The following is a 16,136-nucleotide window of genomic DNA, read 5'->3' as shown; positions in this document are numbered from 1 at the left end:
AGGGCTGCCCAGGCCCTCACACACACGGCGCCCCTAGGGCTGCCCAGGCCCTCACACACACGGCGCCCCTAGGGCTGCCCAGGCCCTCACACACGCGCCGCCCCTAGGGCTGCCCAGGCCCTCACACACACGGCGCCCCTAGGGCTGCCCAGGCCCTCACACACACGGCGCCCCTAGGGCTGCCCGGCCCCTCACACACGCGGCGCCCCTAGGGCTGCCGGTACAGGTTACTATGAGAACGAGGTATAGCCACAACAGCACGACTCTCGCCGATGGCTGAGCCCTTTATGACAACTTGCCTCTGATCTTGACCTCCCCCTCACATCCCGCCCCAACATTGACCCCTTATCAGCTCGCACTTTCTCTACGACGCGATTTAGTCCTTCTTGCTCTCCGTCCGTCGGTCGCAGCTCGTTGACGTAGCTGTGAGTCATCTCCAGAGCAGCGGAAAATGGCGGAGGCTTTACCGGAGGCCGGGCGGTACTTCTGTCATAGCTGTTCGTCCGAGATCAGTCCTCGTCTGCCGGTAAGATGGGAAAGAGAGGAAACAACGGGGCGGAAAGCAGGACTCGGAATGAGAGAGAGGGAAGCGAGAGAACCCTAGCGGCGGCGGCTGCTGTCATGTGTGCGGGGGACGGGGAGGAACGACCAACCGGGTGCTCCTTAGGCCAGCCTGGCACCTAGCATGGCCGCTGCTGTCTCCAGAACAGGGCAGTACATTGCGCCGAGCCTCATGCTGGGAGTAGAAATGGCGCTGCCTCCTGTTCTTGCGATCTTTCCAGTATGTGAGGCGGCAGCAGCAGCTGCCAGTTTCCCCGACTACCGTCCTCGTCCAGCCCCGAGGTAAACTCCCTGGCCTGCTCAGGAAGCCTCCTGGCCCGTGGTGCATTCTCTGTGGGCACGCGTGGCTGTCGGTCCTTCTTGCTAGCCCACTCCCCTTGCTAATGGGGCTTGCGGCCAGTCTCAGACGCAATCTTTTATTTTTTTTTCTTGAAAAAAACCTTTTCCTTGTGGCTTTTTGTTAAAGGGTCATTCCAGTATGAAGCTGTCGCTTATTAGCTTGGTGGGGTCCGAGTTCCTTCAGCCCCCCACTTCTCTGTTTTCTTTGGGACTGCTGGAGGTAATTAACCTTTTTTCAAGGAGTATTCTCAAGTTAGGCTACGTTCACATTTGCGTTGGGCGCCGCAGCGTCGGTGACGCAACGCACAACGCAAACAAAAACGCAGCAAAACGCATGCACAACGCTGCGTTTTGCGCCGCATGCGTCCTTTTTTTGGTTGATTTTGGACGCAGCAAAAATGCAACTTGCTGCGTCCTCTGCGCCCGGACGCGTGCGCCGCAGTGACGCATGCGTCGCAAAACGCAAGTGCAACGCATGTCCATGCACCCCCATGTTAAATATAGGGGCGCATGACGCTGCGGCGCAGACCGCAAATGTGAACGTATACATCGAAAGTTGTCCCCTATCCACGGATATAGAATAACTTTGCAGTCGCTGAGGTCCACCCACTGTTGGACTAACGGGAATTCGACCATATGCACTGTTGCTCCCATCATTCTAATGGGAGCGCTAGAGACTGCTGAGCGCTGTGCTTCCATTAGTATGAGTGAAGCGGTAGTGTACATGATCAACCCCACCCAAAAATAAAATCATCTCTTCACACGGTAGTCGGACCCCCAGGAAAGTTATCCCCTATTCAAGGATATGAAATAACTTACAAACTTGAGCACACCCCTTTTAAGGGCTCGTTCAGATGTCAGTTTTTCACCTAGAGTTTTATCTTTTCCTCAAGGGTGAGCAAAGCAATTCTGTTTATTACCCTGTGAGCAAGTTTCATATACTAAAACAAATGTAGCTTCCACTGGAAAATCCAATCAGCCAACCCTTCTCACAAACATGTGTTTACATTTATTTATTTATTTTTTTATTTAGCTTTTGTTTTTCTCAATGTACTACCCATAATACAGTTTTGCAAAGCACTTTATAAGAAAATATTGGACCAAATATGGAACCTTAAGGAAAATGTGAGACTGAGCCTAGTTAATGCTAAAAAAAAGTATAGAAAAATATTAACCCATCTAGATCACTGCCATCACACATGCAGTGAGCTATCAATCAGGCTAAAGTGAATGGTACTAGGCAGAGGAAACCATCTAAGGAACTATAGAAGTGACTGTCAGTGCAGAATGACTGTTCAAACCAAATACAGGTTCTTGGCGCATCATGGCTGCTAATCATTTCTATATTATATCATTTCATGATTAAGGGAGCTTAGTCTCCAGAAACGCGTTGAGATTCTTACCCATATGGCTCGTGCTGAAGTCTGTATCCTCTATGCTTAAAGTTTGTGAATAAAGAAAACTCTTTTTTACGGATTCGGTGAAGCTGGACATTCTCTTCTTTTTTTGGAATCATTTCTATACACCTTCCCATTTTCTTGGTTTCCATCTGTATCCACCCTACTCTGGGTCTATGAAGCCAGACCCGTCAGAGGGAAAACAAACAGGTGGGAAAGTGTATATAAATGGCTGCCACAGAGCACCGAGCGCCTGAACAGTCAGTCTGTGCTGACGGTAATTTTACAGGGAAACGGTCAGTGGGTTCAAGCCTCCTTAGCCGTCTATATAGACATATAGGTCATAGGAAGCTGAATGAAATTATACCTTCATATTTGTTGATCCAATGACTTATTCCAGAGAAATTAAGTTTTCCCTTCCCCCATGACGGCACACCTGAGAGAGGGGATCCGCCCAGTCAGGACAGGAACCCTACTGAAAATAAAAGGGCGGTACCTCTCCCTCGCTTCAGTTGGGTTTCCTGTCCTGACAGGGACCCTTGTGCTGAACACGGCGGTTCGACTTACCCAGGTCCCGTCCCGGCGTGGAAGAACAGGCAGCGCCTGTGCGTCGGAGGTTCGGGTCCTGGAGGCGCCGTCCGCAGGTCCCCCCGGGTCACTGCGTCCGTGCGGGCGTTGTGCAGCATGGTTGGAGGACCGGGTTCCTTCCATGGCTGCCACGCCGCCCACCCCTCTCTGCCGGCGCGGCGGCCGCTTCCGGGTCGCTCTTCTGACGTCGCACGTCAGGCCCGCTGTGAATGGGCGTGCCCGTGTGACGTCGGAGGCAGGCGCCGGATCCAAGATGGCGGCGCCCATGAAGAAAACGCCGGCCGGTGAATGAAGACTCCGGCGGCATGGCAGAGAGGGGGAGGGATCACTATTGGGCACCGGAGAGGCGGGGAGTGCAGTGGTCGCCCCATAAAAGGGTGCTGGACCACAGAAGACGCGCTCATGTCCAAAAACTTCGCCATGGAGGTAGGACAACAAGAGCAGCTGCAGCAGTCTTCTTCACAGCAGCAGCAGCCGGAGCTCTCACCAGATGCCTTGCCGAGCCACCAACATACCAGGAGCAGCCGCTCAAGTGGTAAAAACAGTGGTCGTTCCGTCCGGCAAGATTCGTCAACGTCCAGGAGGGACGCTTCACGTGCATCTGTCCAGCCTCAAAAATCGGTACTCTTGATTGTCGGCGGTGGTGAGTGATCTACGTGAATGTATCCCTTATGGTAACAGGGTCCATTTTTCTGTTTTGATCACTAGGGGTCCAGGAAAGCTACCGGTAAAACAAAGAACCGAGAGTGTGCCCTTTGTAAAAACCCGCTCGCAGTGCAGTATCGGAAGGATCTCTGTGCTGACTGCATAAATAAGACTATTCAAGAAGAAACCCCTAATTTCACCACTAGCCTTAAAGCCATAATACAGGCTGAAATAAAAGACTCCTTAAAATTGGCCCTTAGCGAACCAAGAGGGGGAAGCCGTAGGGCGTCTACAGAGTCGGATACCTCTCAGAGACAAGGGAGTCATAAAACATCCCGATCTCCCTCTACTTCCCCAGCCTCGGTCCACTCTTCAGATTCCTCCTCGGACAGTGATTCAGGAGGTCGTCCGTGCCTTCCCACGGAGGACGTGGACAAATTAGTCAAGGCAGTTAGGTCTGCAATGGGCCTTAAAGAGGAGAAGACACCTAGGTCACTAGAGGATGTCATGTTTGGTGGCTTAGAAGAGAGGAGGAAACGCACGTTTCCAGTTAATGCTAAAATAAAAGCATTAATTGAGAAAGAGTGGAAAAGACCTGTGTCACGATTCACACCGTGACTGTCAAGATCCCTCAGCCGCTGCCCACAATATGTCACGGATTGGGGTGACTTTAGACCAGCAGACGGCTATCACATGTGCAGGGGGGCTTATCCTGTTATCCCTCCACTGCCACAATGTGATGAAAAAACACACACGAGGCTATTGACCTCTTGTTTACAGCAGGGGCTTATTTTAGGTATCCCACTGCTCTTCAATATACCATGAACTGCAGGGATTTGTGTCTATCCCGCTTACAGTTCCACTTAACACTTGCAGCTCTCTGGCGCCCCCCTTACTCTCAGGTCAGATTAGGTACTGCACCTGGGGTAATTAGTCGCCAGAAAGGCTGCCTGCTATGTACTGGCTATTGGGCGCACTACAGCAACGCGATAACTACTCCCACTCAGGCAGGAACAATAATTATCAAGCCGCAGTCGCTACAGTGACCCCCCCAACAGCCGGCACACGGTAAGCTGCCACCAGCGCCGATTAAACGGGTTCGGCTGCTAACCCCCAAAATAGTAGCGTAATTCCCTTCAGAGACAGGGTACGGTTTAGGGCAGGAAGAACGAACTAGTATTAAATAATATACCCCATAAATGATTTTTAGGCAGTGTTTATAAAAATATTTTACAAAGATGTTACAAATGAGACAATTGCAAATATGTACAAGGTAATTATAAAAATAAAAGGATTAAATGAAGAAAAGGTAACACTCACATATTCTCAGATCATTGCATTGCAGGCTAGGCTAGGAGAGCTTTCCATCTATCCCAGTGCATTGGCACTCGCAGTCTGGTCGCTTCAGGTAAAAACTCACAACTCTGCTCTCTTGGATGCCTGCCAGCACTTAAAACCTACAGTCTGTGACCTCACAGAAAGGGCTTGGTTTTCCAACTCCTCCTACCTCTTTGGTTTCACTAACTGGGCATTAAATATATCTGATGCCCGTAACTTCGCTACAGAACATAAAATAATCGCACCATACCCATCGTTCATCTCATAGTATCGTGGGCATTCCGATGAGATCAAATATGTCCTATTTGTCACGCACACTGACAGAGAAATCCCTACCTCTGTACCAGATGGAGCTACAAGCCTGTGATTAGAGTGATGCGTAGATCCTCCGAGTGTGATTATGACGATATATTTTGGTGTTCGTAACTTAAACGGTTTGCATAATATCTTCCAAAAACAGAACAAAGACCTTCCATGCGTTCTAGAAGTTTCTCTAACAGTTCCTGCTAACACAAATTTCTCTTGCAGCTATGCTAGTCGTAAATACCTTTCGTCAATAAAACTCCCCCACAAGGCAAGCTCTTCTACACAGACAGATAGAAACACAGGGAAGGAAAGAGAACCAGAGAGAGGGGGGGGGGGGTTTAGCCCCCGCATGCTAGCAAGAAAACTAACTTATGATATTTCATACCATATCGTGACAACCTGAAAAAATGGGTTCTTTGCCCTCTTCATCCAAAAGGAGATATCCCTTTGAAAATAAAGACTCTGAACCTTGGGAAAAGATCCCCAAAATTGACGGAGCGGTAGCCAAATGCTTAAAAAAATCATCCCTTCCATTAGAAGACTCGGGTGTTCTTAAAGACCCGCTTGACAAAAAAGCAGATGGTTTTCTCAGACATATCTGGGAAGCCTCAGCGGGGGGCCTGAAGCCAGCAATCGCTGGAACTTGTACGGCCCGCGCTCTGATGGTCTGGCTACAGCAGATAGAGGATCAGCTAAGGGACAAGGTACCCAGATCCGACATCCTTGCCAATATATCCTTGGTGCAAGGGGCAGCAGCCTTTTTAGCAGACTCTTCTGCGGATTCCGCAAGACTAACGGCCAGAGCAGCGAGCTTGTCTAATGCGGCAAGAAGAGCCCTCTGGCTCAAAGGTTGTCCGGGGGATTTACCATCTAAACACAAGCTGTGCTCCATCCCATGTGATGGCCAACTCCTCTTTGGGAAAAAACTTGAAGAAATCCTGGAACATGCAGGAGATAAAAAGAAAGGCTTTCCCAATATCCCTAAAGAGTCCAAAAAACCCTTTTTTCGGAGGAGAAGATTTAATAGAGGTCGCCCCCCAGGAGAAAGAAAAAACTGGGACTTTAGGGATAAGAGAGGCTCAGGCTACATGTTCAAAGGGCCCTCTACATCGGCAAAGAAATCCCCCCAATGACATTACGCCAGAAGTGGGAGGAAGACTCTCCCTCTTCTTTCCGGCCTGGGTAAACATCTCCCCCAGTACCTGGGTCATAAATATAATCAGAGACGGCCTCAAAATAAAATTCACCTGTCCACCCAGACGAAACTTTATTATAACTCCCCGAAGAAAGTCCCAGCAGGAACAATCTGCCCTAGAAGCCGAAGTCCTGGGACTTATCCACAAAAAGGTTCTTCTGGAGGTTCCGGTTCAGGAGGAGGGAGACGGGTTTTACTCCCCCCCTCTTCTTAATCCAAAAACCGGATGGTTCTTGGAGAACTATTATAAACTTAAAAAAACTCAACCAATCCATAGAGAACTACTCTTTCAAGATGGAGTCTATAAATACGACCATAAAACTCCTTTTCCAACACTGCTTCATGGCAGTAATAGACTTGAAAGATGCGTATTATCATATACCAATGCATCCGGAATATCAGAAATACTTGAGAGTAGCTCTCTATGTCCAGAACCAGATGAAACATTATCAATACACAGCCCTTCCGTTCGGTCTGTCTACAGCTCCCAGGGTGTTCACCAAGGTGATGGTGGAAGTAATGTCATACCTCCGGTCCCGGGATGTAGTCATTGTCCCATATCTGGACGATTTCCTGGTAATAGGAAGATCAGAGTCCCACTGCACTCATCAAGTATCAGTGGTAACATCAACTCTAAGGGAGCTGGGTTGGATAATAAATATCCCCAAGTCCAGACTGCTGCCAGTAAAATTACAGTCCTTCCTGGGGTTAATACTGGACTCCGAACGTCAGCTCTGCCTTCTTCCAGAAAACAAGGTAGACAAAATAATAAATCTGACCGGTACAGCAATACGCCAGCCGACAATGACTCTGAGAAAGGCAATGTCCCTTCTAGGCTCGTTAACATCGTGTATTCCGGCAGTAGAATGGGCACAATTCCACCTAAGACAACTACAGTGGGAAGTTCTCTCAGCCCAAAGACTGCTAAAAGGGCATTTAGAAGGAAATCTATGTCTCTCCCTGGGCGTAAGGGATTCCCTAGTTTGGTGGACTGTGAGAAACCACCTGACAATGGGGGTCCGGTGGCAAAATCCGGTCATAGACATTATCACGACCGACGCAAGCGGTACAGGTTGGGGGGCTCACCTGAGGTCTCACTCTGTACAAGGGACCTGGTCCATACGAGAAAAGAACTATGGATCAAACGAAAAAGAGCTGTGGGCAGTGGAGAAATCCCTAAGACATTTTCTTCCTTTACTCCGGGGTCGCCATACTCGAATCCTGACGGACAATCGAGCAGTGGTGGCGTATGTCAATCATCAGGGGGGAACGAGGTCCAAAGGCCTCATGCAGGCATCAAACATACTCTTTCAACTAGCAGAACAACACCTGTCATCTCTGTCGGCATTGCACATCAAAGGCACAGAAAACACTCAAGCGGACTTCCTGAGTCGCAGAGGCTTAAGGCAGGGGGAATGGTCATTAAACCCCCAGATATTTCAACAAATAGTCCAAGCCTGGGGCACACCAGAGATAGACTTGTTCGCCAACTCCCACAACAGAAAAGTCAGGAGGTTCTGCTCCTTGAATCCGAGAGAACATCCCTTCGCAGTAGATGCCCTACTGATACCTTGGAAGTTTTCTCTGGCCTACGCATTCCCCCCGATAGTGATGATTCCAGCTGTGATCCGGAAGATCAGAGAGGATCAGGCGAATATCATCTTCATAGCTCCTTTTTGGCCAAGGAGACCTTGGTTCTCCCTTCTAAGGCAGATGTCGGTAACAGACCCATGGATCCTGCCAGAGGTTCCGGACCTGCTAACCCAGGGCCCAGTGACCCACTCTCAGGTGAAGGGCTTCCATCTCGCAGCCTGGAATTTGAGAGGGCGTTACTAAGTCGCCAAGGATTCTCTCCAGGGTTAGTCTCCACCCTGTTGAAAAGCAGAAAACCCATAACCTCTAGAATCTATGGTAGGACATGGAAAAAATTTCTCGACTTCCTGGGGGAACCATTGGGGGAGGTGGCTCCAATAGGTCCTATCCTAGAGTTTCTGCAAGCAGGATTACATCTTGGGTTAGCAACCAGCACCCTTAAAGTTCAGGTTTCTGCCTTGGGGGCCCTATATAATTGTAATCTTGCCTCAAATAAATGGGTCTCACGATTCATAAAATCTTGTAGTAGATCTCGGCCAGTTATTATCCCAAAAATCCCTCCTTGGGATCTAAATTTGGTCTTAGAAGCCCTGACTAAACAGCCCTTTGAGCCTTTGCAGGAGTTATCACCTAAGTTACTTACCCTTAAAACAGTTTTACTAGTAGCCTTAACATCGGCACGTAGGGTAAGTGATTTACAGGCCCTGTCAATATGCCCTCCTTATACTCAGGTTTTTGATGACAGGATTGTTCTAAGACCAGACCCGGCTTATCTCCCCAAGGTGGTTCAAAAGTTCCATAGGAGTCAGGAGATTACTTTACCATCTTTCTGTAGTAATCCTAAAAATCCAGGGGAACAAAGGTTCCACATGTTAGATGTGAGAAGATCTATGTTACAATACATGTCTGTGACTAATCAGTGGAGGAAAGACCAAACCCTATTCGTAGCCTTTCAGGGTAGCAAAAGAGGGTGCGGGGTAGCTAAAAGTACCATTGCTAGATGGATCAGGGAGGCCATTAGTTTATCCTATTCTGCAAGTGGCACTCCGGTTCCTGACGGCATCAAGGCTCACTCCACCAGAGCCGTGGCTACCTCCTGGGCAGAGAAAGCTGAGGTATCAATTGACCAAATTTGCAAGGCCGCTACCTGGTCCTCACCCTCAACTTTTTTCAAACACTACCGGCTAGACCTTTCCTCCTCTGCTGACCTAACCTTTGGTAGAAGGGTGCTCCAAGCGGTGGTCCCTCCCTAAGGTTTCATTCTACAAAATTCTCTCAGGTGTGCCGTCATGGGGGAAGGGAAAACACCAAGGTTACTTACGGGTAGCCGGTTTTTCCGGAGCCCATGACGGCACCCGTATATTCCCCCCCTTTTTTTTCACCCTTTCGGTGTGCACTATTGTTTTGGGTGTGTTTAGTTAATATAATGTGGTGTTGGATTGCCATGTATACTAACCAGGGGGGCCTCTCATGCTCTGAAAACCAACTGAAGCGAGGGAGAGGTACCGCCCTTTTATTTTCAGTAGGGTTCCTGTCCTGACTGGGCGGATCCCCTCTCTCAGGTGTGCCGTCATGGGCTCCGGAAAAACCGGCTACCCGTAAGTAACCTTGGTGTTTTTCTTATATGTAAATGAGCTGTTGGGGTAGGTGCACACTATCAGTAAACACTGCTGGTTGGATGCTGCAAGCTTGCGGTGACAGTTCTGTGCCAACAGCGGTCACAGACAGCTGATCGGCACGGGAAGAGGTGCAGGGACCCATACCATCGGTCCCTGCACTCAGATCGCTTTGATCGGTCAGTCAATCTGATTAACCAATCACAGCATGATCACACAGTAGATGCTGAAATATTAGGACCTCCTGCCCAATCAGTGCAGCAGCTAAGCTCTGCCTGTGGCCAAGCTGCTGCCTTGTGATCCGTGGGGGGTGCTGGAACAGCCAGGGACAGTGCTCAGCACAAACATGGGGAGAACACACAAACATGGTGCATATCGCCCAAAACAAACCTAATGATGCTGACATAGGTATTGCAGAGCAAATAAATCATAGGCAAAAAATAAGTGCTCAAATGTGAAAATTGCTCAATATTGAAAAAGGGAGGATCTCGCCCAACCTATTGTAATAATGCACCATAAAAGCAGGTCAATTTTTGTGGGTCTGAAGCGAGAATTCCATCTCCCTGTCTGGCATACTTCCTCCCAAATAGCATTTACCCAAATGTGGTCCTCACTTGGGCTAGATACCCATACCTACTGCTCCCAACAGAAGTTGCCAACAATTTAGTAAATTCTAGGGATGTGCATTGTGGTCTTTCTTGCAAATTTTAAACCTGTCTTGCCTTTCCCTCTTCCTGTAAGGCCAGGGTCACACTTGCGAGTGCAATGCGAGAAACTTGCATGTCAATACCCGGCACTGCCACTGGCACTCAGGACCGGAGCGTGCGGCTGCATAGAATTACATGCAGCCGCACGCTCCAGTCCCGAGTGCCAGTGGCAGTGCTAGGTATTGATATGAGAGACTTGCGCGAGTTTCTCGCATTGCACTCGCAAGTGGGGTACTGCTCAACCAATCGGCATATATCATACTAAATCCGGTTCAACAGCTCTTACCCATTCATCAGGTACACAGGGGTCACCGCCGCAGCCCCTGTACACAGGGGCTGCGGCGGTGACCCCTGTGTACCTGATGAATGGGTAAGAGCTGTTGAACCGGATTTAGTATGATATATGCCGATTGGTTGAGCGGTACCCCACTGTGGGATCGATGGAATGTGATTTTTAGTCACCCGGTTTGAGCGGTATTTTTACCTTAAACATGCACTAGTAGCACTTTAGGATGAAATTTGATCAGTGATTCATAGGGGCTGCCGCTGCTGTGATTATTTCAGTGTTTTCCGTAGGTTCCCTTGCTGTTTATATTATATCTGTGATGATTTATTGTTTCTAAATTGTGTAATTGACTGTTATATGAATAAAAACGTGTATTTTTACTTTTCAAAATGGGACTCATACTCCATGTGTTATTCTCTGGTTTTTCTAATGCGTTTTTGGAGTGTCCTTGATAGCTATAATTGATCTCTTGTATGGTTACTCCTCTAACACTATACTATTAGTATGTGTGGGAGATCAAGAGTATTTTTGTCCATTGTGGGATGTCTTTATTATATTTCCCAGAAGAGTGGACTGACAAGGAGTCAGCAGGTGGAGCATGAGCTCCCGTAAGGTACCTCCATAGACTGTTGGTGCTTGTTATATTAAATGAACTGTGCGGTAACCCACGGCAACTAGTCAGGAGAGGACCAGCGTGATTAGTTGCTGCAAATGGATAATGTGTGGCTAATGAGTTAAAGCCATAACGTGTAAAGTTCTATGGCCTATGTGATATCCTGTTGGTGATGTCACCTGGTTTACGGTGTGGTTTGAGGCTTTAACCCATTTACCCCCAAGGGTGGTTTGCACGTCAATGACCAGGCCAATTTTTACAATTCTGACCACTGTCCCTTTATGAGGTTATAACTCTGGAACGCTTCAACGGATCTTGGCGATTCTGACAATGTTTTCTCGTGAGATATTGTACTTCATGTTAGTGGTAAAATGTGTTCGATACAATTTGCGTTATTTGTGAAAAAAAACGGAAATTTTGCGAAAATTATGAAAATTTCGCAATTTTCCAACGTTCAATTTTTATGCCCTTAAATCAGAGAGATGTCAAGCAAAATACTTAATAAGTAACGTTTCCCACATGTCTACTATACATCAGCACAATTTTGGAACCAAAATTTTTTTTTTGTTAGGGAGTTATAAGGGTTAAAAGTTGACCAGAAATTTCTCATTTTTACAACACCATTTTTTTTTTAGGGACCACATCTCATTTGAAGTCCTTTTGAGGGGTCTATATGATAGAAAATACCCAAGTGTGACACCATTCTAAAAACTGCACCCCTCAAGGTGCTCAAAACCACATTCAAGAAGTTTATTAACCCTTCAGGTGTTTCACAGGAATTTTTGGAATGTTTAAATAAAAATGAACATTTAACTTTTTTTCACACAAAATTTATTTCAGCTCCAATTTGTCTTATTTTACCAAGGGTAACAGGAGAAAATGGACCCCAAAACTTGTTGTACAATTTGTCCTGAGTACGCGGATACCTAATATGTGGGGGTAAACCACTGTTTGGGTGCATGGCAGAGCTCGGAAGGAAAGCGCCATTTTACTTTTCAATGCAAAATTGACTGGAATTAAGATGGGACGCCATGTTGCGTTTGGAGAGCCCCTGATGTGCCTAGACATTGAAACCCCCCACAAGTGACACCATTTTGGAAAGTAGACCCCTTAAGGAACTTATCTAGATGTGTGGTGAGCACTTTGACCCAACAAGTGCTTCACAGAAGTTTATAATGCAGAGCCGTAAAAATAAAAAATCATATTTTTTCACAAAAATGATCTTTTCACCCCCAATTTTTTATTTTCCCAAGGGTAAGAGAAGAAATTGGACCCCAAAAATTGTTGTACAATTTGTCCTGAGTATGCTGATACCCCATATGTGGGTGTAAACCATTGTTTGGGCACATGGCAGAGCTCGGAAAGGAAGGAGCACCATTTGACTTTTCAATGCAAAATTGACTGGAATTGAGATGGGACGCCATGTTGCGCTTAAAGAGCCCCTGATGTGCCTAAACATTGAAACCCCCCACAAGTGACACCATTTTGGAAAGTAGACCCCTTAAGGAACTTATCTAGATGTGTTTTGAGAGCTTTGAACCCCCAAGTGTTTCACTACAGTTTATAACGCAGAGCCGTGAAAATAAAAATTATTTTTTTTTTTCAGAAAAATGATTTTTTAGCCCCCAGTTTTGTATTTTCACAAGGGTAACAGGATAAATTGGACCCTAAAAGTTGTTGTCCAATTTGTCCTGAGTACGCTGATACCCCATATGTGGGGGGGAACCACTTTTTGGGCGCATGGCAGAGCTCGGAAGGGAAGGAGCGCCATTTGGAATGCAGACTTGGATAGATTGGTCTGCAGGCGTCACGTTGCGTTTGCAGAGCCCCTGATGTACCCAAACAGTAGAAACCCCCCACAAGTGACCCCATATTGGAAACTAGACCTCCCAAGGAACTTATCTAGATGTGTTGTGAGAACTTTGAACCCCCAAGTGTTTCACTACAGTTTACAACGCAGAGCCACGAAAATAAAAAATCTTTTTTTCCCCAAAAAAATGATTTTTAGTCCCCCAAATTTTTATTTTCCCAAGGATAACAAGAGAACTTCGACCCCAAAAGTTTTTTTCCAATTTGTCCCGAGTACGCTGATACCCCATATGTTGGGGTAAACCCCTGTTTGGGCGCACGGGAGAGCTCGGAAGGGAAGGAGCACTGTTTTACTTTTTCAACTCAGAATTGGCTGGAATTGAGATCGGACGCCATGTCGCGTTTGGAGAGCCCCTGATGTGCCTGAACAGTGGAAACTCCCCAATTCTACCTGAAACCCGGCCTAATCCAAACACACCCCTAACCCTAATCACAACGGTAACCCTAACTACACCCCTAAACCTGACACACCCCTAACTCTAATCCCAACCCTAATCCCAACCGTAAATGTAACCCTAACCCTAACTTTAGCCCCAACCCTAACTTTAGCCCCAGCCCTAGCCCCAGCCCTAGCCCAAAAATGGAAATAAATACATTTTTTTAATTTTATTATTTTTCCCTAACTAAGGGGGTGATGAAGGGGGGTTTGATTTACTTTTATAGTGTTTTTTTTATATCGGATTTTTATGATTGGCAGCTGTCACACACTAAAAGACGCTTTTTATAGTAAAAAAGTTTTTGCGTTTCCACGTTTTGAGACCTACAATTTTTCCATATTTTGGTCCACAGAGTCATGTGAGGTCTTGTTTTTTGCGGGACGAGATGATGTTTTTATTGGTACCATTTTCAGACACGTGACAGTTTTTGATCGCTTTTTATTCCGATTTTTGTGAGGCAGAATGACCAAAAACCAGCTATTCATGAATTTCTTTTGGGGGAGGCGTTTATACCGTTCCACGTCTGGTAAAATTGATAAAGCAGTTTTATTCTTCGGGTCAGTACGATTACAGCGATATCTCATGTATATCATTTTTTTATGTTTTGGCGCTTTTATACGATAAAAGCTATTTTATAGAAAAAAAATTATTTTGGCATCGCTTTATTCTGAGGACTATAACTTTTTTTACTTTTTTGATTATGATGCTGTATGGCGGCTCATTTTTTGCGGGACAAGATGACGTTTTCAGCGGTACCATGGTTATTTATATCCGTCTTTTTGATCGCGTGTTATTCCACTTTTTGTTCAGCGGTATGATAATAAAGCGTTGTTTTTTTGGCTCTGTTTTTTTTTTTTTCTTACGGTGTTCACTGAAGGGGTTGACCAGTGGGACAATTTTATAGGTTGGGTCATTACGGACGCGGCGATACTAAATATGTGTACTTTTATTGTTTTTTTTGTTTTTTTTTATATAAAGAAATGTATTTATGGGAATAAATTATATATATATATATATATATATATATATATATATATATATATATATATATATATATATATATATATATATACATATATACACATATACATATACACATATACTAGCTGTACTGCCCGGCTTCGCCCGGGTTAATGACTGCTGTTAGCAAAATAGAATGTGTTAACAAAAATGTATTCTGCACGCAAAAACCACAAAACAAATAGATAGAAATGTAATTATTAAAAGGCAAAAACTAAGCTAATAGAAGCATTTCACAACATATATTAGCTTTGTTATACTGAGAATGTCTTTGTTGCCTATATTAACCAATCAGAGCTCAGATTAACTGTAGCAAAATAGAAGCTGAGCTGTGATTGGTTGCTATTGGCAGCCTGATAAATCCCCAGCCAACAGGAAGCCCACCCCCTGGCAGTATATATTAGCTCACACATACACATAATAGACAGGTCATGTGACTGACAGCTGCCGTATTTCCTATATGGTACATTTGTTGCTCTTGTAGTTTGTCAGCTTATTAAATCAGATTTTTATTTTTGAAGGATAATACCAGACTTGTGTGTGTTTTACGGCGAGTTTCATGTGTCAAGTTGTGTGTGTTGAGTTGCGTGTGGCGACATGCATGTAGCGACTTTTGTGAGATGAGTTTTGTGTGGCGACATGCGTGTAGCAACTTTTTGTGTGTCGAGTTGCTACACTAACCTGTCACATGCAAGTTGTGTGCAGAAAGTTTTGCGCATGGCGAGTTTTGCGCGTGGCGAGTTTTATGTGTGGTGCCTTTTGAGTATGTGCAAGTTTTGTGTGAGGCAACTTTTGCATGTGTTGCAACTTTTGTGCATGTGGCAATTTTTCTGCGTGTGCAAGTTTTGCGTGTGGCGAGTTTTCCATGAGGTGAGTTTTGCACGTGTGGCGAGTTTTGCATGTGGAGAGTTTTGCGCGTGGCGAGTTTTGAGCAGCGACTTTTGTGTTTCGACTTTTATGTGGCGAGGTTGGTGTATGTGTGGTGAAATGTGTGGTGAAATGTGTGCTGAGGGTGATATATGTGTTCGAGCACGTGGTAGTGTGTGGCGCATTTTGTGTGTGTGTTCATATCCCCGTGGTGGTGTGGTGATTATCCCATGTTGGGGCCCCACCTTAGCAACTGTACAGTATATACTCTTTGGCGCCATCGCTGTCATTCTTTAAGTCCCCCTTGTTCACATCTGGCAGCTGTTAATTTGCCTCCAACACTTTTCCTTTCATTTTTTCCCCATTATGTAGATAGGGGCAAAATTGTTTGGTGAATTGGAAAGCGCGGCGTTAAAATTTCACCTCACAACATAGCTTTGACGCTCTCGGAGTCCAGACGTGTGACTGTGCAAAATTTTGTGCCTGTAGCTGCGACGGTTCAGATGCCAATCCCGGACACACACACACACACACACACACACACACACACACACACACACACACACACACACACACACACACACACACACACACACATACAGCTTTTTATATATATATATATATATAATTTTTTTTTTTCTTTATATAGGAATTTTTTTATTTTTTTTTTATTTTTTACTTTGTCCCGGGGGGGACATCACGGATCGCTGATCTGACAGTTTGCACAGCACTCTGTCAGATCAGCGATCTGACGTGCAG

At 46.0% G+C, this 16,136-nt stretch overlaps 1 protein-coding gene across 2 annotated transcripts in view; it reads left to right on the top strand.

Annotated features, from left to right (window-relative positions):
* Positions 1 to 262: 262 nt before the first annotated feature.
* Positions 263 to 16,136, top strand: part of RNF126 (ring finger protein 126) — a 136,363-nt gene continuing 120,489 nt past the window's right edge. Inside the window, exon 1 of one of the 2 annotated variants that reach the window (XM_077254149.1) lies at positions 263 to 526. In XM_077254149.1, the coding sequence (XP_077110264.1) occupies positions 452 to 526 (75 nt within the window). In that variant the 5' untranslated portion in view covers positions 263 to 451. The remainder of the gene's footprint in view (positions 527 to 16,136) is intronic. The other variant, XM_077254159.1, reaches the window with a different exon arrangement.

This window comes from Ranitomeya variabilis, chromosome 1, assembly GCF_051348905.1.
Source record: "Ranitomeya variabilis isolate aRanVar5 chromosome 1, aRanVar5.hap1, whole genome shotgun sequence".
NCBI lineage: Eukaryota > Metazoa > Chordata > Amphibia > Anura > Dendrobatidae > Ranitomeya > Ranitomeya variabilis.
Note: the sequence above shows the minus strand (reverse complement) of the source record. Positions and strands in the feature narration are given on the sequence as shown.